General features: G+C 41.4%; 1 protein-coding gene across 2 annotated transcripts in view; it reads right to left on the bottom strand.

Annotated features, from left to right (window-relative positions):
* The window catches only part of Clcn5 (chloride voltage-gated channel 5), a 201,622-nt gene that overhangs the window by 61,047 nt on the left and 112,594 nt on the right, over positions 1 to 27,981 (bottom strand). For both annotated transcript variants that reach the window (XM_042695261.1, XM_042695262.1), the window contains one exon: positions 7,809 to 7,955. In XM_042695261.1, coding sequence (XP_042551195.1) covers positions 7,809 to 7,955 — 147 coding nt within the window. The remainder of the gene's footprint in view (positions 1 to 7,808; positions 7,956 to 27,981) is intronic.

The raw sequence follows: 27,981 nt of genomic DNA on the forward strand, positions 1-27,981 counted from the left end.
TACATGCTATTGTGCCTGGTATAAATGTAGTATTTTATGTAGTTTCACCACCACATATCAAGGACTTGGTAACCTTTTCTCTATTAGTGTTGTCTTTTCTAGGAAACACCATGTGAAAGCATTATAAAGTAAGAACACTTTAAAAGCAAAGCAAGAAGTTTACATTGCTACAAAAAATTAGAGGGCTAATTTTTGCATGTCTCATGGAAAGCAGCCTCTATTTTGTGCCACTCCTGGGGCTTGAATTCATAACCTGGGTGCTATTTCTGAGCTTTTTCACTCAAGGTTGGCATTCTACCACTTGAGCCACTCTGGTTTTTTGGTGGTTAATTGGAGATAACAGTCTCACTAGAAGCTGGGCGCCAGTGGCTCACGCCTGTAATCCTAGCTACTCAGGAGGCTGAGATCTGAGGATCTCGGTTCAAAGCCAACCTGGGCAGGAAAGTCTGTGAGACTCATCTCCAATAAACCACTAGAAAACCAGAAGTGGCGCTGTGGCTCAAGCAGTAGAGCACAGGCCTTGAGCTGAAGAGCTGAGGGACAGCGCCTAAGCCCAGAGTTCAAGCCCCACAACTGACCAAAAAAAAAAAAAAAAAGGGTCTCACTGGCAGTCGGGGCGGGGGTGGGGGGGGAGACTTTCCTGCCTATGCTGGTTCTGAACCTGGATCCTCACATCTTAGCCTCTTGAATAGGTAGGATCATAGGTGTGAACCACTGACACCTGGTCTCATTTATTTTTATAGTCAGACCTTAGAAACCATAAGGAGTAATTCTACTATAAAATCTGCTTGTGTCAAAACACGTCCTACAATCTTATTCTGCTTTGGTTTTCAAGTCTGTAAGACTGAACAATCACTTGCCCCAGTTATCTACTACCAGTAATGTGAATTCATATAATATGTTGTAATACCAATGTTAGATGAGGCTGTTTTCTAAAAGAAGCAACAATAACAATTAAGCTAGGACACCCTGGTTTAATCAGAAGACTTAAATAGAAGTAGTGAGTTTCAATTTAGGATTACCCCAACTGACCACTTAACTAGAGCCAGTGATCATTATAATTGACTCACTGTTGTTGAAATTACACGTGTGTGGAAGGAATACATAAACCAAAGTTGCTTTATAGAAGTAGCCAAATATGAAAAACTACTATTACCAAGCATGAGTACATTTTATTTGTTTGCCTATTTGTGCTGGTACTAGGGTTTGAACTCAGTGCCCTATACTCTTGCTTGGGTATTTTGCTCAAGGCTGATACTCTACCACTTGAGCCATACCTCCACTTCCAGCTTTTTGTTAATTAATTGAAAATAGGAGACTCAAACTTTTTTGTCTGGACTGGCTTTGAACTCTGATCCTCAAATCTCTGCATCCTCAGTAGCTAGGATTAAGGCATGAGCTACAAGTGCCTGGCTCATTTATGAACTTTAAATTCAGGAGTTGGGCTGGGAAAGTGGCTTAGTGGTAGAGTGCTTGCCTAACTGCAGGAAGCCCAGGGTTCAATTCCTCAGTACCCCATAAACAGAAAAGGCTGGAAGTTCCACTGTGATTCAAATGGTAGAGTGCTAGCCTTGAGCAAAAGAAGCTCAGGGACAGTGGCCAGGCCCTGATTTCAAGCCCCAGGACTGGCAAAAAAAATCAGAAGCTATCCCCTGCTGTCACTTTCTGGAGGTATTTTTCCTTCCTATACAAGTTTCTTGTCATTCTTATTTTGTGTTTTGTTTTTCAGTATTTGCCAGTCTTCAATCTCTAGATTTTTCTGCCCCAGTCTCTAAATGCTGTGATTGCAACTGAGTGACAGCAGGAAGTAGCCCAGGCTACTTTTGTCATCCTTTTTTTTTTTTTTGGGGGGGGGGTCCGGTCATGGGGCCTGAACTCTGGGCCTGGGCGCTGTCCCTCAGCTCTTCAGCTCAAGGCTAGCACTCTACCACTTGAGCCACAGCGCCACTTCCGGCTTTTTTCATTTTGCTTATGTGGTGCTGAGGAATCGAACTCAGGGCCTCAGGCATGCAAGGCAAGCGCTCTACCACTGAGCCACCTTGATTTATTTATTTATTTTTGGGTCCGGTCGTGGGGCTTGAACTCTGGGCCTGGGCACTGTCCCTCAGCTCTTCAGCTCAAGGCTAGCGCTCTACCACTTGAGCCACAGTGCCACTTCTGGATTTTTTTCTTTTTGCTAATGTGGTACTGAGGAATCGAACCCAGGGCCTCATGCATACAAGGCAAGTACTCTACCACTGAGCCACCTTCCCAGCCCTTGTCATCCTTTTTAACCTGCAGCATTCATCTCAAATTTGTCCCATTCTCAGAGAGATCTTCCTTGACATTCCTAACTTCAGTGTTATTCTTCAGTTACCATTTACTGTCATTCAGTTTATTTCCATCCAGTATTCACCACAATGGGTAATTAAACAAGTAAATAATCTAGCTCTATGGTTATGTACTTTTGTAATCAACCAAGAATTGAAAATTGTTTTGTTTTTGCCAGTCCTGGGGCTTGAACACTGGGCCTGGGCACTGTTCCTGAGCTTCTTTTGCTCAGGGTAAGCACTATACCACCTGAGCCACATCACCATGTCAGGCTCTTTTTAGTAGTTTATTGGAGATAAGAGTCTCATGGAGTTTCCTACCCAGGCTGGCTTCAAACCACACACTTCCAATCTTAGCCTCCGGAGTACCTAGGATTATAGGTGTGAACCACCGACATCTGGCTCAACAATAGGTTTTTGGTGTTTTTTTTTTTTTTCAATGTGCCCATACTGAACAGGTGCAGACTTTTTTGTCATTATTCTCAAGAAATAAAAAATAAAAAGTAACAACTAGTTACATGACATTTACTTTGTATTGGATATTACAAGCAATTCAGAGATTATTTAAAATAGGTAGGAAGTCCTATGTAGGTTCTATATAAATACTATGCTTTTTGTGAGTGCTGGTACTGGAGCTTGATCTCAAGGTCCCACACACTTGCATAGTTATTTTTCCACAAAGCTCTACTACTTAAGCCACATCTCCAGACTGGCATATTTTCTGGTTAATTGGAGATAGAATCTCATGCACTTTTCTACCCAGCCTGGTTTCAATTCATGTTCCTCCAGGTATCAGCCTCCACAGTACCTAGGATTACAGTCACTGTTTCCCCACTTTTGTTTTCTTTTGCCAGTACTGAAGTTTAACTCAGGGTTTTATACTTGCTCAGGTTTGCTTACTCAGCTGAGTTCTACCACTTGAGTCATACCGCCAGCTCTAATCTTTTTTTTTTTTTTTTTTGCTGCTCCTGAGGCTTGAACTCTGGGCCTGGGTGCTGTCCCTCAGCTCTTCAGCTCAAGGCTAGCGCTCTACCACTTGAGCCACAGAGCCAATTCCAGCTTTTTCTGTTTATGTGGTGCTGAGGAATCGAACCCAGGGCCTCATTCACGTGAGGCAAGTACTCTACCACTGAGCCACCTTCCCAGCCTTCCAGCTCTAATCTTATAGTAATTATACAAATTTAATATTAAAATAACACAGTCCATTCTAAGTGTAACAAGTCATTAAAAACACCAGAAGAGAATGATACCCTTGCTAAACTTGAACAATTTAGTAAACTGAAGTTTGTGTGTGCCAATACAGGGCTTGAAACTATGTTAAACTTCATGTGCCTAAAAAGTAGATATATTTTATACATATATGTGTATACATGTATATAGGTATATATATATATATATATATATATACATACACATGTATGTGCATGAGTGAACATACATGTTGTACATGTGTGTTTGTGTATACCTATATACATATATTTATATACAAGGTTGTTTATTGCACTATGGTTTGCAATAGCAAATAATGTGAAGCAACTCAAATGTGTATCAATAAAACTTGGTTAAGTGAACTGTGGTACAATCATAACATGACATTGTAGTCAGTGAAAAAAATGATATAAGTGGGTAATCAAACAACCAATGAGGTTTTCCACCATATGCACACACACACACACACACGTGTACTCTTGTCAATAAAATTTCAATTATAAAAAGGGAATAGGATTTGAACAGATATTTCATCAAAAGAAGTTATAAGACTGGCAAATCAGCACAATGTGATGGTCAATATCACTAGACATTAAGGAAATTAAACTGAAATCATGATAATATAATACTATATACTTGTTAAGATAGCTAAAATAAACATTACTTCAGGGGTCAGGTGACTCATTCATATTATCCTAGCTACTCAGGAGGCTAAGATATGAGGGTTGTGGCTCAAAGCCAGCCCAGGAAAGAAAGGCTGTGAGATTTTTATCTCCAATTAACCAATAAAAGCCAGAAGTGGAGCTGTGACTCAAGTGATAGCTTTGAGCAAAAGAAGCTCAGTGACAGTGCCCAGGCCCCAAGTTCAAGCCCCAAGGTTAGCACACACACACAAAAATTACTGAAAATGTCAAGAGCTCTTTGAGGGTGTGGAATAAATAGAACTCTCATGCACACTAAAATTGCTCATATGCTCTGGCAAGTGGTTTGGCAGTTTAAATTTTTGGTCTTGCAGTGCTAGAGTTGGAACATAAGTGGATAACCAAACAAAGAGGTAAATTTTCACCTTATACATATATTCTTGCCAATAATATACTAATTACAAAAAGGGGATATAGCTGGGCACTGGTAGCTCTTGTCTATAATCCTAGCTACTTAAGAGGCTGAGATCTGAGGATGTCAATTCAAAGCCAGTCCATTTTATATCCAATTTACCACTAAAAACCAGAAGTGGGTCTGTGGCTCAAGTGGCAGCATGCTAGCCTTGAGCACAAAAGCTCACGGGCAGCACTCATGCACTGAGTTCAAGTCCAAAGGATCAGCACAAAAAGGTGGATGAACAGGATTTGAACATATATTTCACCAAAGCACATACTAAGCTAGTATCCAACCACCAAGCTAAACGAGTAACTTCTTAACAAAAAGTAAATATAGGGGCTGCGAAGGAGGCTCAGTGGTAGAATGCTTGCCTTGCATGCATGAGGCCCTGGATTTGATTCCTCAGCACCACATAAGAAGAAAAAGCCAGAAGTGGTGCTGTGGCTCAAACAGTAGAGTGCTAGCCTTGAGCTGAAGAGCTGAGGGACAGCGCCCAGGCCCAGAGTTCAGACCCCACAACGGACCCAAAAAAAAAAAAAAAAAAGTAAATTATACATTTATCAACTGGCCCAGGGATTCGACTCCTGGGTATGCTACTCAGCAAGAAAATGATAAATCTCCAAGAATAAAAGAAGTCAGCCTCAAAACCTGACATGATTCCATGAATATGACATCATCCTCATGAAGCATAAAACTACAAGGACAGAGGACAGGTCAGTGATACCAGGGATGAGGAAGGAGGGAGGGCTGATCATGAAAGAATAACCAGAGGGAATTCTTCATGTAGTTGGACTGTTCTGTGACCTGTCTGTGGCAATGATTACAAGAATTGAGCAATGTGTTAAAACTCAAAGGAGCCAGACACTGATGGCTCACACCTACAATTCTAGCTGCTTGGGAGATTAAGATCTGATGATCATGGTTTGAAGCCAACTGAGGCAGGAAAGTCCATGAATTCCTATCTTGAATTAAGCACCAAAAAGCTGGAAGTAGAGCTGTGACTCAAATGGTAGAAAGCTAGCATTGAGAAAAATAGCTCAGGGACAGTACCTAGGTCCTGAGTTTAAGCTCCAGTGTGGGGAACACAGGCAGCAAAGATGGCACAGAGAGAGAACCAGCCCGCGGAAGCTTAGGTGCATGATAGGATGTGACCTTGACAGTGATTGATTCCTCTTCCCCCCCTGCCCTTTTTGGCTTTAAAAAGGGCTGCTCTCTGTTAATAAACGAGTTTTCTTCCTGCTTGATTTGGCTCTCCTATGTGTCTGATTGTCTCTCTGGCTGAGGGAGGCTGGGATACAGGCGGGCGAGCGCCGCACTTACCTTTCCTCGGACCCCGTCCATCTTTCCTGAGACGGACGAAGACCCAACACTCCAGGACCAGCAACCCCCTCCCCCCCAAAAAAACCCTCAAAGGACTGTATGGAGAAAATAAATTTTTACTTTACATAAATTAATTTTTTAAAGAAATGACCATTAGTAATAATTGTTAGTGTTATGCCCACCTTTGGTGACCTTGTCACCTTGTCAGCTTTTTTGCCTGACCTTTCCAAAAGTTTCTTTATATGTGTGTGTCTGTGTGTGTGTTTGTGTGTTTTATTGTAAAAATATTGTACAGAGGGGTTACGGTGACATGAGTAAGGTAATGAGTACATTTCCTATTGAGCCTTGTTACCTCTTCCTCCTTTATTTTTTCCCTGCCATCCCTTCCCTCTCCAACTCTTCCCACCCATCCCCCTAAGTTGTAAAGTTTGTTTTCACCATAGTATCTTGTACATCTCATTGTTTCAACGGGTCAACCTGTATCCTTATTTAAGCATTTTGTCATTTCCCTTCCCCTCCCCAAATTAGAAAAATGTAGGGCACCAGAATAAAATACAGTGAAAACAAGGGTTATACCGTAGGGGAAGAAGATACCAAAGAAACAAAAAATCACATAGTACATTATAAATACATTAAAAACAATAGCAAGAAAGAAAAAACCACTTGTGTCCCTATCTTGTGATTTATTTCACTTAACATCAACTTATATGGTCACATGTACATAGCTTTTGACCTTTTCTGCTTGTCCTAAACATATACTAGTTATTGCAAATGAGGGAAACCATGGGACCTATGTTTCTTTGGATCTGGCTTACTTCCCTTAATATAATTTTTTCCAAGTCTTTCTATTTCCTAACAAATGGGGTGATGTCATTCTTTCTGATGGAGGCATAGAGTTCCATTGTATCAAAAGTTTCATTTAACAGAGTAATGCCCCCCCCCCCCCACCCAGGACACCACCTAGGAACAAGTCAAGGCTATTCTGTTACTATAGGCAACCAGAGACTTCACTTACACTGCCTTGCCCAGTGCAGACCTGGACCCTAAAGATCCCAGCTCCAGGGACTTCTCAATGTCCCAGGCCAGCAGGACGTAGTCAAAAGAGCCCAAGACACCTATTGGCTCTGGTACCTTTAAATATCTTTGCTACCTCCTCCTCAGAACATTGTGATCCTAAAGTGGGAACAGTCTTACTCCTCCCTACAGGATGCCAGGAGTCAGGTACCATGCTATGTCTCCAATCCGAGACAGAAAAGGCAATTTCAGGTCTTTGATAGCCCCTTCTGGGAATCAATCCCTCCATAGCATATTCCTCTCTTAAGTTGCTAACAGCAACTTTTTGCCTTTTATTAATTGTGTCTTGCATTTTAGATAACTATTGTAATGGAAAAGATGAGGACCTTTACCAACCAAACTGTCAAGCAGATGCTTCTTGGATGGTACCCAGCCAAGCAACAAATCTGGGACTCCTGACTACTTCTGAAGTAGCTTCGGAAGAAACGGCCTCCACCTATTACCCCCCCCCCCCCCGCCCCGCCTGGTACCCTTATGTTTATTAAACAACAAAGCAGGGAATGTTAGTATTATGCCCACCTTTGGTCCTCAGCTCCACCAAGACCTGAGATCCTCTCAGCCCTAGAGTTCCCACCAATCAGCTGGCCACTCCCTCTGTCCACCCAAACCCACCTGAGCACAATTCTACCTCACTTCCTGCCCCCAGACCCTCCTGCTACCTGGATAGGAGCAGATGCCATGTGCTCCCTCTCCTGGGAAATATGGCTCCACTAATAAACCTTATAATAATCTTTCTCCTGTACCTGCTTGCCTCTGCATGGTCCCCTGGGATGAATGTAAAGGATTCCTTTCAAATACCTTCTATTTCTCGATCCAAGGGAGGAACATCATCTCTCATGGAGAAATCCATTGCTGTCCCAGGTATATCCATCAAATCTTCATCACTGGAGCTACTCTGGAAGCTACTAAAACTCCCTTGCTGAAAGCCTCTGTTATCCATGGCTCCTGGGCAGAAAGAAAAAAAATAGTGGGCTTACCTCAATGTCCTAAATGCCCTCCCAGCTTTCCTGTTTTATTTTGATAAGTGCACACAATAATGTTTTCCATTGGAATAATTTTGAAGTGTGTGGTCCCAATAGCCTCCAATATACTTGCAAGGCTGCCCAACCATCACCACTATCCATTTCGAGAACATTTTCATCAACTTTGTGTCCAAGAAATAAGAATTTCCTGTCCCCAATCTCCTGGTAACCTCTATTGTAGTTTGTGTCTCAATGGATTTAATGAGTCTGGATGTCACAACTTTTTGTGTGTGTTCTGGAACTAGGCTTGAACTCTTAGTTTGTTTTTTTTTAAGTTTCACTCATGGCTGGCACTCTACCACTTGAGCCACATTGCCATTTCTGGCTTTTCAGTGGTTAATTGGACATAAAAGTCTCACCGACTTTCCTGCCTAGGCTAGCTTCAAACCTCAATGTTCAGATATCAGCCTCTTGAATGGCTAAGATTATAGGCATGAGCCACTGGCATCCTGTCTGGCTTTGAGCTGTGATACTTAGATCTCAGCCTCCTAAGTAGCTACACATGTCAGCCCTATAGCTTAAATCAATTTTTTGGTTGGTCGTGGGCCCTGAACTCTGGGCCTGGGTACTGTCCCTCAGCTCTTCAGTTCAAGGCTAGTGCTCTACCACTTGAACCACAGCACCACTTCTGGCTTTTTCTGCTTATGTGATACTGAGGAATCAAACCCAGGGCCTCATGTATGCAAGGCAAACACTCTACCACTGAGCCACCTTCCCAGCCCTTCTGCCTGTAATCTTAACTACTCAGAAGGATCGCGGTTTGAAGCCAGCCCAGGCAGAAAAGGCCATGAGACTCTTATCTCCAATAAACTCCTCAGAAAAAGCCAGAAGTGGTGCTATAGATCAAGTGGTAGAGAGATAGCTAGCCTCAAGCACAAAAAGCTCAGGGACAGCACTCAGGCTCTAAGCTCAAGCCCCAGCCCCTCCCACCCCAAAAAAAGTCTCAAGGATTTTACTGCCCTAGCCTGGCTTTCAACCAAGATCCTCAGATATCAGCCTCCTGCGTAGCTAGGATTACAAGCATGAGCCACCAGGATCCAGCATGGCTGATACATTTTGAACATCAATAAAAATGCTGCAAATAAAAAAATCCACATTGAAAGTGGAGCTGCGGCTTCAATCAATCTCTAATTAATGTCCAAGTGGAGTTGTGGCTCAAATGGTAGAGTTCCTGCCTTGGGAATAAAAGCTACAGGAGGGTACCTAGGGTCACATGAACCATATCCCAAGTCCTTTCATGGATTATGCTTCCTTCTTTTTATTTTTTTATTAATTTACTTTTTGTGGTGCTAGAAATCAAACCCAGGGCCTTTCTGCATGTTAGGCATACCTTCTGCCAGTGAGCCAAATCCCTAATCTGTTTTTTTTCTTTTCTTTTTCAACAAAAGAATAATTCTTGTAATATGATTTTTTTTGCTGGTCCTGGATGCTGGTCTGGGTCTGGATGCTGTACCTGATCTTCTTTTGCTCAAGGTTAGCGCTCTACCACTTGAGACACAATACCACTGTACTACTTCCAGCCATTATTTTCTGAGAAGTTTACTAGAGATAAGTCTCATGGACTGTCTGGGCTGGTTTCAAACTGTGATCCTCAGATCTCAGCCTCCTGAGTAGCTAGAATTACAGGCATGTGCCACCAGTTTCCAGTTGATCTTAAAAAAAATTGGCAGTACGAGGGTTTGAACTCAATGCTTTGAGCTTACTAGCCAGGTACTCTACTATTTCAATCACACCCCAGCTCTTTTTTGCTTTAGCTATTTTTTAAATGGGGACCTCTGTTTTGACTTAAGCCAGCATCAAACTGCAATCCTCCTACCTATGCCTTCTGCTTAGTGGTATTACAGATGTATAACACCACACCCAGCTTGTTCTGTTGAGGTGGAATTTTGCCAACTTCCTCCCTGGGCTGGCCTCTAACCAAAGTTCTCCCAATTTCTGCTTCTCAAGTATCTGGGCTTTTAGGCTTGAACCATCAAGCCTGGCATTTTTTAAATTTTAATTTTATTGTCATGGTGATGTACAGAGAAGTCACAGTTTCATAAGTAAGGTAGTGAATACATTTCTTGTCTAACATGTTACTTCCTCCCTCATTTTTCTCCCTTTCCCTCCCCTCAATCCCCTCCACCAAGTTGTACAGATCATTTCCAACATACTGTCTTATGAGTATCATTGTTGAATTGGTTCCCCCTTTGTCCTCTGTCTCACCATTTTGTTGTTCCCCTTCCCTTCCCTAGTTCAGATAAATGTATATACAATACCGAGAGTACCAAAATCAAATACAGTGACAACAATACCTGGCATTTTTTGAGGCAGAGTATAGCCCAAGTTGGTCTCAAACTCACAATTCTACTTTAGCCTGCTGAGTGCTGGGATTACAGTAGTGAACCAACTTGAGTAGGCCCAAACATTTCTGATAAATACTCAACCTGTTTTCATGGCTCTCATCACCACCACTCAAACTCAAGTCCTAACTTCCCAAGTACACCATTTAATTTCTTGATTGCTACTTCAAACTCCATTGAAGGAAATTTTTAAAAAACAATGGAAGCAATATTAACTCCTCCCTAAATAATAAAATACAAACAAGGTAGTTTTTGTGTGTGTGTGTGTGTGTGTGTGTGTGCGTGCGCGCACACACACGCGCGCTCTGTTCCTGGGGCTTGAACTCAGGGCCTGGGCACTGTCCTTGAGTTTCTTTACTCAAGACTACTACTCTATCACTTGAGCCACAGTGCCATTTCCAGGTTTTTCTGAGTAGTTCACTGGATATAATAATCTCATGGACTTCCTGCCAGGGCTGTCTTTGAAACACAGTCCTCAAATCTCAACCTCCTCATTAGCTAGGACTACAGGCATGAGCTACCAGCACCTGGCACAAACAAGGTTTATTCCTTGCCCTCACTGCTCTCATCAACATTCCCTTTTAAGTGTAGATGGCTCGAGAGTCAGTATTTACAACTAATGTTTGTCTTACTTTTGGAGTCATTACATTCAAAAACCTACAAAAAGGGCTGGGAAGGTGGCTCAGTGGTAGAGTGCTTGCCTTGCATTCATGAGGCCCTGGGTTCGATTCCTCAGCACCACATAAGCAGAAAAAGCTGGAAGTGATACTGTGGCTCAAGTCATAGAGCGCTAGCCTTGAACTGAAGAGCTGAGGGACAGCACCCAGGCCCAGAGTTCAGGCCCCACGACTGACAACAACAAAAAAAAACCTACAAAAAGTTCTCAATCTCAGCCAGACTAGTGGCTCATGCCTGTAATCCTAGCTACTCAGGAAGCTGAGATCTGAAGATCACAGTTCAAAGCCAGCCCTGGCAAGAAAGTCCATGAGATTTTTTTTTTTTTTTGTCCGTCCTGAGGCTTGAAATCTGGGCTTGGCACTGTCCCTGAGCTTCTTTTGCTCCTTGCTAGCATTTTACCACTTGAGCCACAGTACTACTTCTGGCTTTTTCTGTGTATGTCGTACTGAGGAATTGAACCCAGGGCTTCGTGCATAATAGGCAAGCACTCTACCACTAAGCCACATTCCCAGCTCATCCAGGAGACTCTTATGCCTAGCTCAGCACCAAAAAAGCCCTAAGTGGAGCTGTAGCTGAGGTAGTAGAGCACTATCCTTGAGCAGAAAAGTTCAGGGACAGTGCCCAGGCCCTGAGTTCAAGTCCCAGGATCAGCACATGCACGCGTGCATGTACACACTCACACTCACACTCACACACACACACACACACACACACACACACACACACACACACACACACAAGTTCTCCATCTCATGAATAGGCACTTTTGGATTCTAAAAATCTAAGCTGAAAACAAGCTAATAGAGTAGCATGATTTAGGAAGCTTTACTTCTGTGTACATTTATTAAATGATCATAAGCTCCATATGGCAACTAGCACTGAAAGCAAGAGAATGTGTAAGGTGATATACATTCCCTTCCCACCCTCCTCACTGGTTATGAATTGTATTCAGGAAATGATTTAAGACACACAGTCCAGCACAACATTAGCCACACAAATCAGAGGGAGGAAGAATATGGAAATCCAAAAATAATTCATGTTTGCCTTTGTAGTCATAGTTTCAGATCGGTGTACCTATTGTGCTGGGAATTAACGAAAACAAAATAATGATGCTACAAAAGGAGACCCAACAAAGGATAAGGTGGAAAACTCAGTCTCCTCATAGGACCCAAAACTCTTCCTGTAACTTACAAGACATCATCACATGGAACAATCAACTAAACTGAGCTGCCTTCTTTCAAACATTTCTTTTTTTTTTTTTGGGGGGGGGGGGGGTCCGGTCATGAGGCCTGAACTCTGGGCCTAGGCGCTGTCCCTCAGCTCTTCAGCTCAAGGCTAGTGCTCTACCACTTGAGCCACAGCGCCACTTCCGGCTTTTTTTTTCTTTTTGGCTTATGTGGTGCTGAGGAATCAAACCCAGGGCCTCATGCATGCAAGGCAAGGGCTCTACCACTGCACTGAGCCACCTTCCCAGCCCCTTTCAAACATTTCTTGAGGTAGCTAACCAGTTGACTGGGTTATAAAGTGTTTCCTTAATAAATGCTTATAAAGACAGAGTCAAGAAAGGGATGGTAGAGGAAAAACATAGGAGGGTGTAACAATGCTCATGTAACCATAACTCCTCTGTACAGTATCTTTACAATAAAAAATATATATTAAAAAAGGAGTCAACAAAAAGACAATTAGAGGCAGCAAGTAAATCCAATAAAACATGCTAAGGATGTGAGTTCATCAAAGGAAATAAATGCAATTGATAAAAATGAAAACAACATATGTGGATTACTCATTCTGACAAAATCTTTAGCTTTATTTTACAGACAAGAAATGATTAGGAGGAAAAAAAAGTAAAACAGCAAAATGAAGAATCAACTTAAAGTCCCTGAAAGTTGAGATATGAACCCATATGTAATGGAACTCCAAGCATAATGCTGTTTCCAGAACACCTTGGTCTTCACTATAACATGTTAGTCTCAAAATGGCACATCTGGAATAAATAAAACCCCAAGATCAGCCAAAATCTGGGACATGCCAGGAACATGTAAGATTTGATTAATTTTCTATAGACTGAAGATAGGACTTGTTATGCAACAGAGGGCTAAGGAGAAAGGAAAGGAGGAGGATGTTAAGTGGTTGGTATTTGTATACCCAAACTGGCACATATCCATTGTCACTTTCTAGCTAAAATCATAAGCTGTTTCCTCATTGCTTAGAGGGTAAAGTTTAAATTCCTTTGCATAGCATTCCGTGCCTTATAAAATCCAGTTATCATCTATTTAGACAACTCATTTGTTAGACCATACATAGGCTATATAAGGTTTGATGTCTTTATTTATGGGGCTGCATTTGTTAATTCAACTAATAACTGATCAGAAGTATTTGGGGATTCTCTTGGTGAGTGGAGTACTAGCAGGAGGCGATTGACTAAAAAAACAGAATGACTATTGATTGCTTGCAACTATGAAAACAAAACACTGAGATCTGTTAGAATTGTTTTGATAAAAGGAGAAGGAAGAGTGATAAAGGAGGTGAGACTGATCGGAATATAATATAACCATGTTTGGAAATGTAACAATGAAATCCCCTCTGTAGAATTAATATAAGCTAATAAAAGATAGGTATTTGGGGGAAGGAGAAACTAGCACTATACTGAAATAATGATAGTATAATAACTATTTACATACATTGACATTGTTTTAAGTATTAGGATTGTGTAAGTTCTATGCATACTAGACTACTTTACATAAGCATCCACTGATTTGAGTATCTGCAGTGGTATGGGAACTCTTGGAACAATTCATGCACAGCTGTGGTAGAATGAACACACTTTTAGGCATCCATGATTTCCCACAAACCACCCCCTTCTCTTTTCATTCTAGTGAAATCCCATTCAATCCAAGTCCAGCTCAAACAGAATTTTCTCTCAATACCCCTTTTGTTTGGACAGCCATGGTGACTGCATAATCTCCTCCACTTGAGACTTGTGGCTATGCCTTGTTCTTATTGCTGTTGTTCCAGCAACTCCATATTTTTTTTCAGAACAGGTGTTTTAAAAATGCTCACTGAAGAGAATTCCCATTGAGGAGGAAGGGTTAACAGCTAATCAACATATTTATGTGGCCAATACTCAATAAATCTTACCTTGCACTATGAGAGGAAGGGGGATACAAAAAAGGGCTTATTACTCTATAACTAACTCAAAACATTTCTAATCTAGGTGGGAAAGAACCTTCATATAATGCAATGACAAACTAGTTCCGTGTTAAACTGTTCCAAGAAAAGTTGCAATGCTAGTCAAAGAAAAAAAAAAGGAGGGAAGGTTGACCAAAGGCTTGGAACTGTGAATGAGGATGGCATTTGCCTCTAACTAGAAGACAAGGCTGGGTGTTTGCAAGCAATTGGATACAGATAGGACATGAAAGACCTGGAAAGCTAGAGGAGTACAATGTAACACAAATATTCTTTGAGTCTTTAACCCCCTTTTCCTGTAAGGGGAATGAGAGGTCTCCCCACCCCCCACCCCTGCCCCATGCACATACATACACACATTAAACAGTCCTTGCTTTGCCACTTAAAAAATAGTCTTTTGAGCTAGGTGCCAGTGGCTCATGCCTATAATCCTAGCTACTCAGGAGGCTGAGATATGAGGATCATGGTTTGAAGCCAGCTCTGGCAGGAAAGTCCTTGAAACTCTTATCTTCAATAAACTACTTAGAAAAAGCCAGATGTGGCACTGTGGCTCAAGTGGTAGAGCACTAGCCTTGAGCACAGAGAGGCTCAAGGACAGCACCCAGGCCCTGAATTCAAGCCCAGGAATGGCAGATGCGCACGTGCCCACACACACACACGCACGCACGCACGCGCACGCGCACACACACACACACACACACACACACACACACACACACACTGTAGGTAAACGTGACAGTGGTAGGCTAGAAGAAATAGAGGAGAAAAGGACTTGGAAAGCCATTTGCTACTTCTAGGTTCAATGCAGCTGATTTGGAAGAGTTAAGAGGGTAAAAGGAAAGAACACATTTTTCCCAGCACTCATACTAGGACCAAAGCCAGATGGTGGGTATGGGCAGGGTGCTACTAGTTTGTAGTATCATTCTGGTATCCTGTTTTAGTAATGACATTGACATATGTTGGCTCACATTAACAAAAGCAAATGTATAAACAAATATTTGACTGGGTTGACATGTCTGACCCCTCAAATAAAGATATAAGGAATGTCATGTATTACAACACTAACAGAGAGAAACAATAAACTTTTTTTGCTATTTTTTGCTTTCGCACCACAAAATACTGGCATGCATAAAAACAAAATGTCATTCTGGGCAGGTAATATAGGCCAGATATAGCAATCGTGGAAAAAAGAGAATGAGAGAGGAAGATGGTGCAAATAAGTCATTATGCAATTTTCTTTTTTTTTCCCCTGTTGGTTGTGGGGCTTGAACTCTGGGCTTGGGTGCTTTCCCTCAGCTCTTCAGCTCAAGGTGAGCACTCTACCGCTTGAGCCACAGCGTCACTTCCAGTTTTCTAGTGGTTTATTGGAGCTAAAAGTCTCACAGACTTTCCTGCTTAGGCTGGCTTTGAACTGTGATCCTTGGATCTCAGCCTCCTGAGTAGCTAGGATTACAGGCATGAGCCACTGGCACCTGGCTGCAATTTTTTTTTGGGGGGGGGGGGAGTCCGGTCATGGGGCCTGAACTCTGGGCCTGGGCGCTGTCCCTCAGCTCTTCAGCTCAAGGCTAGCATTTGACCACTTGAGCCACAGCACCACTTCCGGCTTTTTTCTTTTTGCTTATGTGGTGCTGAGGAATCGAACCCAGGGCCTCAGGCATGCAAGGCAAGCACTCTAACACTGAGGCACCTTCCCAGCCCCTGCAATTTTCTTTTTAAAAGGTAAGGCAAGCCTGGCCCTGGTGGTTCATGCCTATAGTCCTAGCTACTCATGAGGCTGAGATCTGAGGATCACCATTTGAAAGGCAGCAAGGGTAGGAAAGTCTATGAGACTCTTATCTCAAATTAAACACAGAAAAATTTGGAAATGGTGCTGTGGCTCAAGGGTAGAGCGCTAGCCTTTAGCACAATGAAGCTCAAGGACAGTGCCCATAACTGAGTTCAAGCCCCAGGTCTAGCAAAAAATAAAATTAACAAATAAATAAATAAATAAATGGGAAGGCAAGCTAGGATTATTGCCCTACCATTTAAAACTAAAAGTCATGACACTTCTAAGTATAATAGTGAATGCACACACACACACACACACACACACACACACACACACACATACACAAATTATCTTCTGTCTGACCACTACTCTTTGAGCTACTTAAAAACAAAGTTACTTAAATCTGTGTTCCCAAGTGTCTGCCACAAACAAAGGGCTCACAAAGGAATCCAGTCATATTACAATTCTAGATTTTTTTAATTTATTTTCATTTTGAAAAGTAAAAATGAAATATAGATCTTGAATGTTACTCTGATGTACAAGGATGTACAAGGTGCTTATTTCATAGGTTTGGGCTAATGCTTAATCTAAGGCATTTTCTCCATCTGCAACAATTGCAGGTATAAAACCCCAGGAGGAAATAAGAGGGATTCTTCTGTGTGCGGTCTTCATCCAAAAATCATTCCAATAAATGAGCAAGAGATATCAGAAGTGATGAGAAGTCTGAACAGGCACCATCAGAGTAGATGTTCTAAAACTTTTTGATCTCAGGATTCCTTTAGTCTGCAGATTTATTAAGATTCCCACTGGGTTGGAGATTTCACTCAGTGGAAGAGTACATGCTTTGCAAGTGCAAGGCCCCAAGTTCAGTCTACAGCACCACAAAGAAAAAATATTGAGGACCTTAAAGAGCTTTGTTTATATGGATTGCATAAATAGATAATTCCTGTACTTGAAATTAAAACTGACAGATGTTTAATGTATTTATTCATTCATTCATTCAACCCACTATATGTCAACATTAACTTGTCTCTTTTTTTTTGTACCAGTATGTATCATGTTTGCTTGGCTCTTTTGCTCAAGGCTGGTGCTTTTCCATTTCAGTCATACCTCCACTTCCTAACACAACTTAAAAAATAACTATTTTCAGCCAGGTGCCAGTGGCTCACACCTATAATCTTTAGCTACACAGGAGGCTGAGATCTGAGGATTATGGTTCAAAGCCACAGCAGGAAAGTCTATGAGACTCTTATCTCCAATCTACTACTAAAAAGCCAGAAGTAGAGCTGTGGTTCAAGTGATAGAGTGCTAGACTTAAGCAAAAAAAGCTCAGGTATAGTACCAGGCACAGAGTTCAAGCCCCGGGGCAAAGCAAGCAAGCAAGAAAGAAAGAAAGAGAAAGAAGAAAGCAAGCAAGCAGGAAAGAAAGAAAGCAGGGAAGGAAGCAAAAAAGGAACCAAGCAAGCATGCATGCAATTTTCAAAAATAAAAATTAGAAGATTTTTTTTTTACAAAACTCTTTAATGCCAGGCACTGGTGCCTCACGCCTATAATTCTCACGCCTATAATCCTAGCTACTCAGGAGGCTGAGACCTGAGGATCACAATTCAATGCCAGCCCGGGCAGGAAAGTCCATGATACTCATCTCCAACAAATCACTAGAAAACCAAAAGTGGCAGTGGCTCAAGTTGGTAGAGTGCTAGCCTTGAGCTTAAGAGCTGAGGGACAGCACCCAGGCCCAGAGTTCAAGCCCCATGACCAATGATGACGACAATGACAACGATGATGATGATGATGATGATGATGATGATGATAACGACGACGAAGACAACAACAAGAACAAAAAAAAAAAAACAACAAAACTCTTTAAAACTGGCTTGATAGAAAAAAAGCTAGATTCTGCTGCAAATGTTCTATTAGCCATCATGAACCGTGATAAAGCCTTGTGAGAAAATGTAAATCAATAATGTCTTGATACTAATATGAAAATGGTTTTGACCTTACAGATCTCTTAGAAGGGCCTTGGAAACCTACAGAGCACATTATAAGGACTGCTGAAGCAGAGAAAGGACTCAGCTTGAAGAAACTATATTTGGACAACGCCCAAACTGCATTTCTACATATTACCACAGAACTAGAAAACACAGTTATAAAATAATTAATTTATGGTAGAAGCATAAACTTCAAACATAATGTTACTTTAAAGTTTATAAAAGTCAAACTTGAAGGAAAAAAGGAAAGAGATAAATCAAGAGAAATGTATCATGACCTTGGTTGGAAAATCTAAATACAGCAAGAATGAAAGACTCACAATTGCATTATATTAGACTTACATATTATGGTGTGTATGTGTGTGTGTGTGTGTGTGTGTGTGTGTGTGTGTGTGTTAGTCCTGAGGTTTGAACTCAGAACCTGGGTCGCTGTCCCTGAGCTTCTTTTTGCTCAAGGCTAGTGCTCTATTACTTGAACCATAGCACCATTTTCAACTTTCTTGGTAGTTTATGGACACGAGAGTCTCACGGACTTTCCTGCCTAAGCTGGCTTTGAATCATGATCCTCAGATCTCAACTTCCTGAGTAGCTACATATGAGTAGCACTCATAGCTTATGTTTTGTTTTATTCTACGCAAGGATTTACTATGTAACTCTGGCTGGCCTTGAACTTGTTATAGTCCTGCTTCAGCCTTCCAAGTCCAGGGGTTATAGGCCTGTACCACTCAGACTGACTTACATCTATATATTACTCTATATTCCCCATGGCATTTTTTGGGGAATGGATCAGTTCTGGGGCTTGAACTCAGGGCCTGGGAGCTGTTCCCTGAGCTTTTGGGCTCAAGGTTAATGTACTACCATTTGAGCCATAGCTCCACTTCTGGCTTTTTTTGGGTAGTTTATTGTAGATAAGAGTCTCACAAACTTTCCTGCCTGGCCTGGTTTTGAACCACTGTCTTCAGATCTCAGCCTCCTGAATAGTTAACAGTACAGTCAAGAGCCACTAGAGCCTGGCTCCCCATGGTATTCTTTACATAATTTATTTTGATAATGAAATTCATCTAAAAGAAAAATGAAGCAATGGAATTAGTGTGTATATTTTCTTAAGTTTAAATATGGCAAACTTAATCCAATAGCTTATAATCTTCAAAAACTTTAGGGCATTTGATTAAGAGAACAGATTATAGTAATGCACCCAAGATATTAGAAAAATGCAGTGATAAACCAGAAACAACTCAAATTTAAGAATCACTTTTTAGTATGTTTGACAGCCAGCTAGGTATCAAAATGGAAAATATAAGATTATAACATATATCACACTACAATAAACTCCAATGGATTTTCCCTTCCTTTTTAATTGTTATTATAAAGATGATGTACAGAGAAGTTACAGTTTCATAAGCCAGATAATGAGAACATTACTTTTTGGACAATGTCACCCCTTCCTTCACTCTCTTCCAGTTTTTTCCTGGCATCCCAACCTCCAATGGATTTTTCAAGTTGATTATTAAAAGAACAAAGAGGGTCTATTCTCTCAGATGTGGAAAATAGTTCAAATGATTTCAGACTATAGAAAGAGATAAAATGGATTAATTCATGTGTACTAAAAATAAATAACTTTTGGCATCAGGAAATCACATTTGGAAACGAAGTAAAAAGGACAGAAAGGGAATATGTCATTACTGATAAGAGTTTAAAAAAAAGATAAATACAAATACACATGTCAAAACAGAGGAGGGCTGGGAAGGTGGCTCAGTGGTAGAGTGCTTGCCTTGCATGCACCGGGCCCTGGGTTTGATTCCTCAGCACCACATAACCAGAAAAAGCCGGAAGTGGCACTGTGGCTCAAGTGGTAGAGCGCTGGCCTTGAGCTGAAGAGCTGAGGGACAGTGCCCAGGCCCAGAGTTCAGGCTCCACGACTGGACCCCCCAAAAAATAAAATAAAATAAAAATAAATACCACATGAATCAAAGAGAGAGGCTCCAGTGGCTCATTCATGTAATCTAAGCTACTTGGGAGGTGGAAAATAAGAACACAGTTTTAAGTCAGCTTAGGCAGGGAACTTCACAGGATTCCTACTTGACCCACAGATGGGCCTAGTGGCACTCACCTGTCAGCCTGTCTACATGGAAGGCCAAGATTGGGAAGATTGCAGGATCCAAACAAGATTCCATCCCCATGGAAGGGAAGCTAAACTTGGTATACCCCTGTGATCCTAGAAACAATGGGAAGTCTGAAATAGGTGGATAGTAGCTCAAGCATGAATTAAGGGTGGAAAGAAAAACTCTTTCTCAAAAATTACCAATAATAAAGAGTTGTGGGTAATGCATAAGTGGTAGTGCACTAACCTAGTAAGATTGAGACCCTGAGTTCAAATCTCAACATCACAAAAGGAACAAGATTCAGGAGAGATGTTTTTTTAAATGTTGAGATGGGTGTGGTGGCTCATGCCTATAATCTTAGCTGCTCAGGAGGTTGAGACCTGAGGATTCTGGTTCAAAGCCACCCCAGACAGAAAGGCCATGAGAATCTTATTTCCAATTAACCAGCAAAAATCCAGAAATGGGCCTGTGGCTTAAGTGGTACAGCACCATACTTGAGTGGAAGAGCTAAGGGACAGAGATCAGGACTTGACTTCAAGTTCCAGTGACACATACACAAAAAATTCAAAATAAGGGCTGGGAAGGTGGCTCAGTGGTAGAGCGCTTGCCTTGCGTGCATGAGGCCCTGGGTTCGATTCCTCAGCACCACATAAGCAAAAAGAAAAAAGCCAGAAGTGGGGCTGTGGCTCAAGTGGTAGAGCGCTAGCCTTGAGCTGAAGAGCTGAGGGACAGCACCCAGGCCCAGAGTTCAGGCCCCACAACTGGACCCCCCCCCAAAAAAAAAAAATTCAAAATAAAAAAGGGGGAAAACAATGTATAAAAAATTGTGGGAGGACTGGGAATGTAGCTTAGTAGTAGAGTGCTTGCCTAGCATGCATGAAGCCCTGGGTTTGATTCCTCAGTACACATAAACAGAAAAGGCTGGTGCTGTGGCTCAAATGGTAGAGTGCTGGCTTTGGGCAAATGAAGCTCAGAAACAGTGCCCAAGCCCTGAGTTAAAGCCCTAGGACTGGCAAAAAAATTGTGAGATATTGTGAAAACAGTTCCTTGGAGGTAAATTTATAGCACTGGATGCACAAATTTAAAAAGAAGAAAGCTCTAAAATCAATCATCTACATTTCCACTTTAGGATATTAAAAAAAGGAACAGAATAAATTCTAGGTAAGTATAAGAAATTAAGTAATAAAAAATAGAATATAAGTTAATGAAATTGAGAAAAAAGGACTGAGGCTATAGCCTAGTGGCAGAGTGATTACCTATCACATTTGAGAGCCTGAGTGCCATCCCTAGCACTGAGAAGGAAAAGGAAGAGTTCAGCCCCAGTACAGACACAGGCACAGGTACAGGTGAGCATGCGTGCATGCACGCGCACACACACACACACACACACACACACACACACGTGCATGCACGCACACACACACACACACATACAGATGATGCATCTCTTTAATTTCAGGACACGGGAGGTTGAGGCAGGAAAATCCTAAGTTTGAGACCATACTTTGCAATATAGGGAAATCCCATCTCAGAAAACAGGGCCAATCACTATTGATTTCATGAACATTCAATAAATGATCAAGGATTACTATTAATAATTCTAAGTCCACATATTTTATAGCCTACCTGAAATGGACTAAAGTCCTTATAAAATTCAATCTACCAAAACTCATTCAAGGAGAATTAAATCACATTAACATAACTTATCTACTAAAAAATTGAATCACTAATAAACTTCCAAAATGAAAAGCACAGACACGGATGAGTTTACTAACGTAGTCTAACAAATATTTGCAAAGAAATAATATAATTTCCCTACAATCCCTTGCAGAAGATAAAAGAATACTTAATTCATGCAATAAAGCCTATATTGCTCTAATATCAAAATCAGATATAGAAACCACAAGAAAACTACAGATCACTATCTTCTGTGAACATATATGAAAATCTTGAATAAAATATTTATAAATTGAATCTAACAATGTATAAAAAGAATTATATACTGTGACCAAATGGATTTTTATTCAAGTTACTGAAGGCTAGATCAACATTAAAAATTAATGTAATTGCTAGGCACCGGTGGCTCATGCCTGTAATCCTAGCTACTCAAGAGGCTGAGATCTGAGGACTATGATTCAAAGCCAACCCAGGCAGAAAAGTCCATGAGATTCTTATCTCCAAGTAACCACCAGAAAACTGGAAATGGAGCTGTAGCTCAAAGTGTGCTAGGATTAAGCAAAAGAGCTCAGGGACAGCGCCTAGGCCCTGAATTCACAACCAGCCCACAATCAGCCAAAAAAAAAAAAAAAAGTTATCTATCACATGAACAAATAAAGAAGAAAATTCAAATGACCATATAAACAGATGCTGAAAAGTATTGGGTAACATTCAACCATAAATTCATAATAATAAAACTTCCAACTGGTTGCAAATGGCTCATGCTTATAATCCTAGCTACTCAAGAGACTGAGATCTGAGCTTCCTGGTTCAAAGTCAGCCTTGGCAGGAAAGTCCATGAGACTCTTATCTCCAATTAAGCAGCCCACTTGCAGAAAAATATCCAGAAGTAGAGCTGTTGCTTAAGTGATAGAATGCTAGCCTTTAGCAAAAAATCTTAGGGACAGCTCCCAGGCCCTAAGTTCAAGCCTCAGGACTGGCATAAAAATAAAATATAAAATAAAACCTCCAACAAACCAGGAAGCCAGGGGAACTTTCTCAACTTGATGAAGAACATCCACAAAAAATCATCATACTAGGCAGTGAGCAAATTAAAACTTTCCCAGTACGATTAGAAACAAAGCAAGGCTGTCACTCGCTATTACACCTTTTCAACATCATACTGAAAGTCCTTGCTAAAACAGTAAGACAAGGAAAGGAAATACAATATATACAGAGTGGGAAGGAAGAAGTAAAACTGTCTATGTTTATACATAACATGATTGTCTTTGTTGATAATTCCAAAGAATTGCAGTCCACCTCGGTTTAAGTCTATGATTGTGATTTGGGGCCTCTCTGGGCATAAAAAGTTGGTAAAACTCCATTTCAACCAATGGCTGGGCACAGTGGCACAGAGCTGCCCTCCCTAGCAACAGGGTAAACACAGTGGAAAGATCCCAGTCCAGGCCAACCCAGGCATAAAATGAGACCTTAAGAAGTGGTGCTGTGGCTCAAGTGGTAGAGCACTAGCCTTGAGCCGAAGAGCTCAGATACAGTGCCCAGACCCAGAGTTCAGGCCCCACAACTGACCAAACAAAAAAAAAAAAAAAACTGAAAAAAAAATAATTGAAAAGGCACTAGAGACATGGCTCAAATGGTAGAGTTTGTACCTGGCAAGCCCGAGTTCAATCTGCAGGAACTAATAAACACCTACAGAAAGGTTGTAGAATACAAGGTTAATATACAAATGTCAACTGCTTTCTTATACACCAACAATGACAACTTAGGTTTGAAAATAAAAATGTTATTTATATATGCACTAAAATTTGAAACCATCAGGTTTCACTAAGAAAAAAAATCCATACAAGACTAATGTAAGCAAAATGAAAACCTAAATAAATGGAAGGGTAACATATACACACGCATAGAAAGGCATATTGTCAGGAAGTCAGTTCTTCCCAACTTAATCTATATAGTCAATGAAATTCCAATAATGGATATTGACAAACTAATTCTAAAGAGATTAGTGGGGCTCAAACCTATAATCCTAACTACTCAGGATGTTGAGATATGAGGATCATGATTCAAAGACAGACTGAGGCAGGAAAATCTGTGAAACTTTTATCTTCAATGAACCACTAAAAAATAAACAAAACAAAAGTGAAGCTGTGGCTCTAGTGGTTAGAGCACCAGCCTTAGGTAAAATGTTAAGTGACAGCAGCATCCAGACCTCAAGTTCAAGCCCATGTCCCTGCAGAGATCAGCGTGGGGGGGAGAGGGAGGGAGAAAGAGAGAAATATGTAAGAGAACTGAGCCAAAGAAGATACTTATAAGACAAATAAAATATGCTTAACATTCTATGTCACCAGAGATTTGTAAATTAAACTAAGGTAATAGTGCATATATATGTATTCAAATAGTTAAAATCCAAAACACTGACAACCAAATGCTGAGGAGGCTGTAGAGTAACAGAATTCTTTTTCACTGTCCATGGGAATGCAAAAAAGGCACAGCTACTTTGAAAAAGAGCTGTGTGGTTTCTTATAAAATTAAAGTCATACCATATGATACAGCAATTGTACTCCTGGCATTCACCCAAATGAGTTGAGAATTTATGTCCACACAAAATCCTACACACACATGTTTATAGCACTTTTATTCATAATTGCCAAAATGTGAAAGCAACCAAGTTACCCTCTAGTAGATGAATGGATAAATTGTGGCAATCCAGACAATGGAACATCATACATTGATCAAGAAATAAGCTATCAAGCCATTGAAAGACATGGAGGAGCCTTAAATTCATGAGTCCATAGAAAAGGCAGAGCTATGAAGATAAAAATCACTGGCTGGGTACCTGGTAGCTCACTCCTGTAATCCTAGCTACTCAGGAGACTGAGATCTGAGGATAAGAGTTTGAAGCCAGCCCCAGCAGGAAAATCAACCAATAAACTACTCAGAAAAAGTCGTGGTGCTGCGGTTCAAGTGGTAAAGCGCTAGCTTTAAGCACAAACAGGTTCAGTGATAGTGCCCAGGAACTGAGTTCAAGCCCCAGGACTGGAAAAAAAAAACAACAATACCATATCCTTGGTTATAAGAGATTTAGGGAATGGAAGAGAAGGAAAGGTGAAAGGCAGAGTATAGATTTCTAGGGCAGTGAAAGTATTCTGTATGACACTATAGGGAAAATAACTGTTATTGTCCAGACACACTGGATGTACAACACACACCAAAAGCCCCACTGTGCATGCTGGCATGGATCTATAGTCTCAGCTACTTGGAGGCAAGAGGATAACTTGAGTCCTGAAGTTCAACACCTGAGTAACAGAATAACAGAGTAAGACACTGTCTCAAAACAAACAAGAAAATGAATTCAAATGCAAATTATGAACTTTTGTTAATAATGGATTCATATTTGCCTGCCATTTGTAACAAGTACATGCCACTAATGCAAGATGCTAATGATAAGAGATACTACTTACTTTCTTTCCACTTCATCTTTCTGGTAAATATTAAACTGTTCCATTTTTTTTAAATCAAACGAAGCCAGGCGCTGGTGGCTCATGCCTATAATCCTACCTACTTAGAAGGCTGAGATCTAAGGGTCATGGTTTGAAGCCAGCCCTGACAGGAAAGTGTGAGACTCTTATCTCCACTTAATCACCAAAAAGCGAGAAGTGGAACTGTGGTAGAGCACTAGCCTTAAGCACAACAGTTCATGGACAGTGCCCAGGCCTTGAGTTTAAGCCCCAGGACTGGCACGCACACGCACGCGCGCGCACACACACACACACGCACACGCACGCGCGCGCGCGCACACACACACACACACACACACACACACACACACACAATCAAAGGAGACTGAAAGGGAAGATTGCTCCTTGCTCCTAAAGGAACTTTGATGCTAAGCATCATCCTGTGACAAATGGTTTATGCAGAAATTTCTCTAGTAGTTAAAGACTGGAAATCTGAAGTTGCTTAAGCTGATGGTTCTCAAACTTAAATGTGTTTCAGAATTCCTTGGAAGGTTTGTGAAACACTAGTTGCTAGGCCACACCTCCAGATGAGCTGTTACCAAAATGAGGCTTTACAGTATACAAAGTTAAGGGGTACATAGTAAATAACCATAACATTTACTGAGTATACAATGGGAGAAGAAGCAAGATTCTGAATTTACAATTCCTAGCTATGTAAACCTGAGAAAGATGACCTACCTATACACTACTTCTAGCCAGGTACCAGTGGCTCAACACCTCTAATCCTAGCTACTTGGGAGGTTGAGATCTGAGGCTCATGGTTCAAAACTAGCCTGAGGAAGAAGTCAATGAGTCTCTTGATCTCCAATTAACAAGCAAAAATTTGAAGTGGAGCTGTGTCTCAAGTGGTAGAGCACTAGCCTTGAGCTAAAAAGCTCAAGGCCAGGGCCCAAGCCCTGAGTTCAAACCTCAAGAGCAGCATCAAAAAATGTAGATATAGAACATATTAAGAGTTTCTAAGAAACCTGTCAGTGTCCACCAGACCAAACACTCAATGCTACTATTGTATTCACTGCTGACATATGGTAAGTGTCCCATAAATAACTACTTAAGGTATGCAGAAACTAAGTCCTCTTCTGTAATAATGCACACATTCCTTAGACCAGTGGACAGATAGCCCAGTTAGAAATCAGAGTACTTCATGCAGAGATGAACAAGATGAGAAGAATAACTGCTATAGCCAGGTAGTGATGGCTCACACCTGTAATCCTAGCTACTCAGCAGGCTGAGATCTGAGGATCCAAGTTTGAAGCCACTCCAGCAGGAAATATCAGTGAGACTCTTATCACCAATTAATCATCCCAATTATCCCCAATTACCATCCCTCCAGAAGTGGAGGTATGGCTCAAGTGGTAGAGTGCTAGCCTTGAGAAAAAGAGCTCAGGGATAGTCCCCAGGCCCTGAGTTCAAGCCACACACACACACACACACACTATCTTCACTAGATTTTCTCTCCAGATATTCCTCCCATGTTGTTCATTTCTGCATCCTCAACACTTAACACAGTTCCTGACATACAGTAGAAATTCAAGGCATGAGGAAACAAGAAGAAAGATACAATGGCACTGGGTCCTTCTACGAGTAGGCAAGGCTCCTTGTCATTAAATCCTTGGCTGAAGACAATACTTAATCTCCACATTGAAAGGAAGTGAATGGGGAACAGGTCAGAAGGCTCCATTCCTTGACCATCACCCTGTATAGATACCAGGAAGAAATAAAAGAAGTTTCATCCTCACACCCTAGGTAGCTGAGCATGTAGATGATATTATTATTATTGTTATTGACAGTCCTGGGGCTTGGACTCAGAGCCTGGGCACTGTCTCTGAGCTTCTTTTGCTCAAGGCTAGCACTCTACCACTTGAGCCACAGTGTCACTTCCGGCTTTTTCTGTGTATGTGGTACTGAGAAATTGAACCCAGGGCTTCATGCATGGTAGGCAAGCACTCTACCGCTAAGCCACCTTCCCAGCCCCATGTAGATATTATTTAAGAAGTCTATTCATTGTGCTCATAGAAAAGACCACCAGAGTCCTTGGAATTTCTAACTATTCTGCAATAGGCTTCTTCAACCCACACCTGCCACCCAAAACCTCTAACAAGGGATGGAGGAAGAGAGTGATGCACAAGATCCCCGTCCTTCTTGATGCAGTTGAGCTCACCTTCTCTGAACCCTTGCCCAGGTGCATTGCATTCAAACAGCACTGGCACCCAGATAGCAAGGATTAGAGAGGGTGAGCAGTACAGAAGGCTCAGGATCATGAAGTGCTCAATGCAGAGAAGGCTCTGTTCTACAGGTGAGCATGGGAATAATAGATCTTGCAGTTTGTATGTTTTGGAAAGGATGTCAATAAGAAGTCCCCTTCTAGCTAGGTGCTGGTGGCTCATGCCTGCAATCCTAGCTACTCATAAGGTTGAGATCTGAGGATCATGGTTCGAAGCCAGCCTGGGCAGGAAAGTCTATGAGACTTGTAATCTCCAATTAACCAGCAAAAAACCAGAAGTGGAGATGTGGCACAAGTGGTAGAGCACTTTAACAAATAGCTCAAGGAGAGTGCCCAGATAGTGCTCAAGGACATTTCAAGCCCCAGGAACAGCACGTGCGTGCATGTGCGCACACACACACCCATACTTCCCCCCCACACATGCATGCACATGCATATACACACACATAAACACAAACACACACAA

Source organism: Dipodomys spectabilis, unplaced genomic scaffold (assembly GCF_019054845.1).
Source record: "Dipodomys spectabilis isolate Male_0828 unplaced genomic scaffold, ASM1905484v1 ptg000180l, whole genome shotgun sequence".
NCBI classification, from domain to species: domain Eukaryota; kingdom Metazoa; phylum Chordata; class Mammalia; order Rodentia; family Heteromyidae; genus Dipodomys; species Dipodomys spectabilis.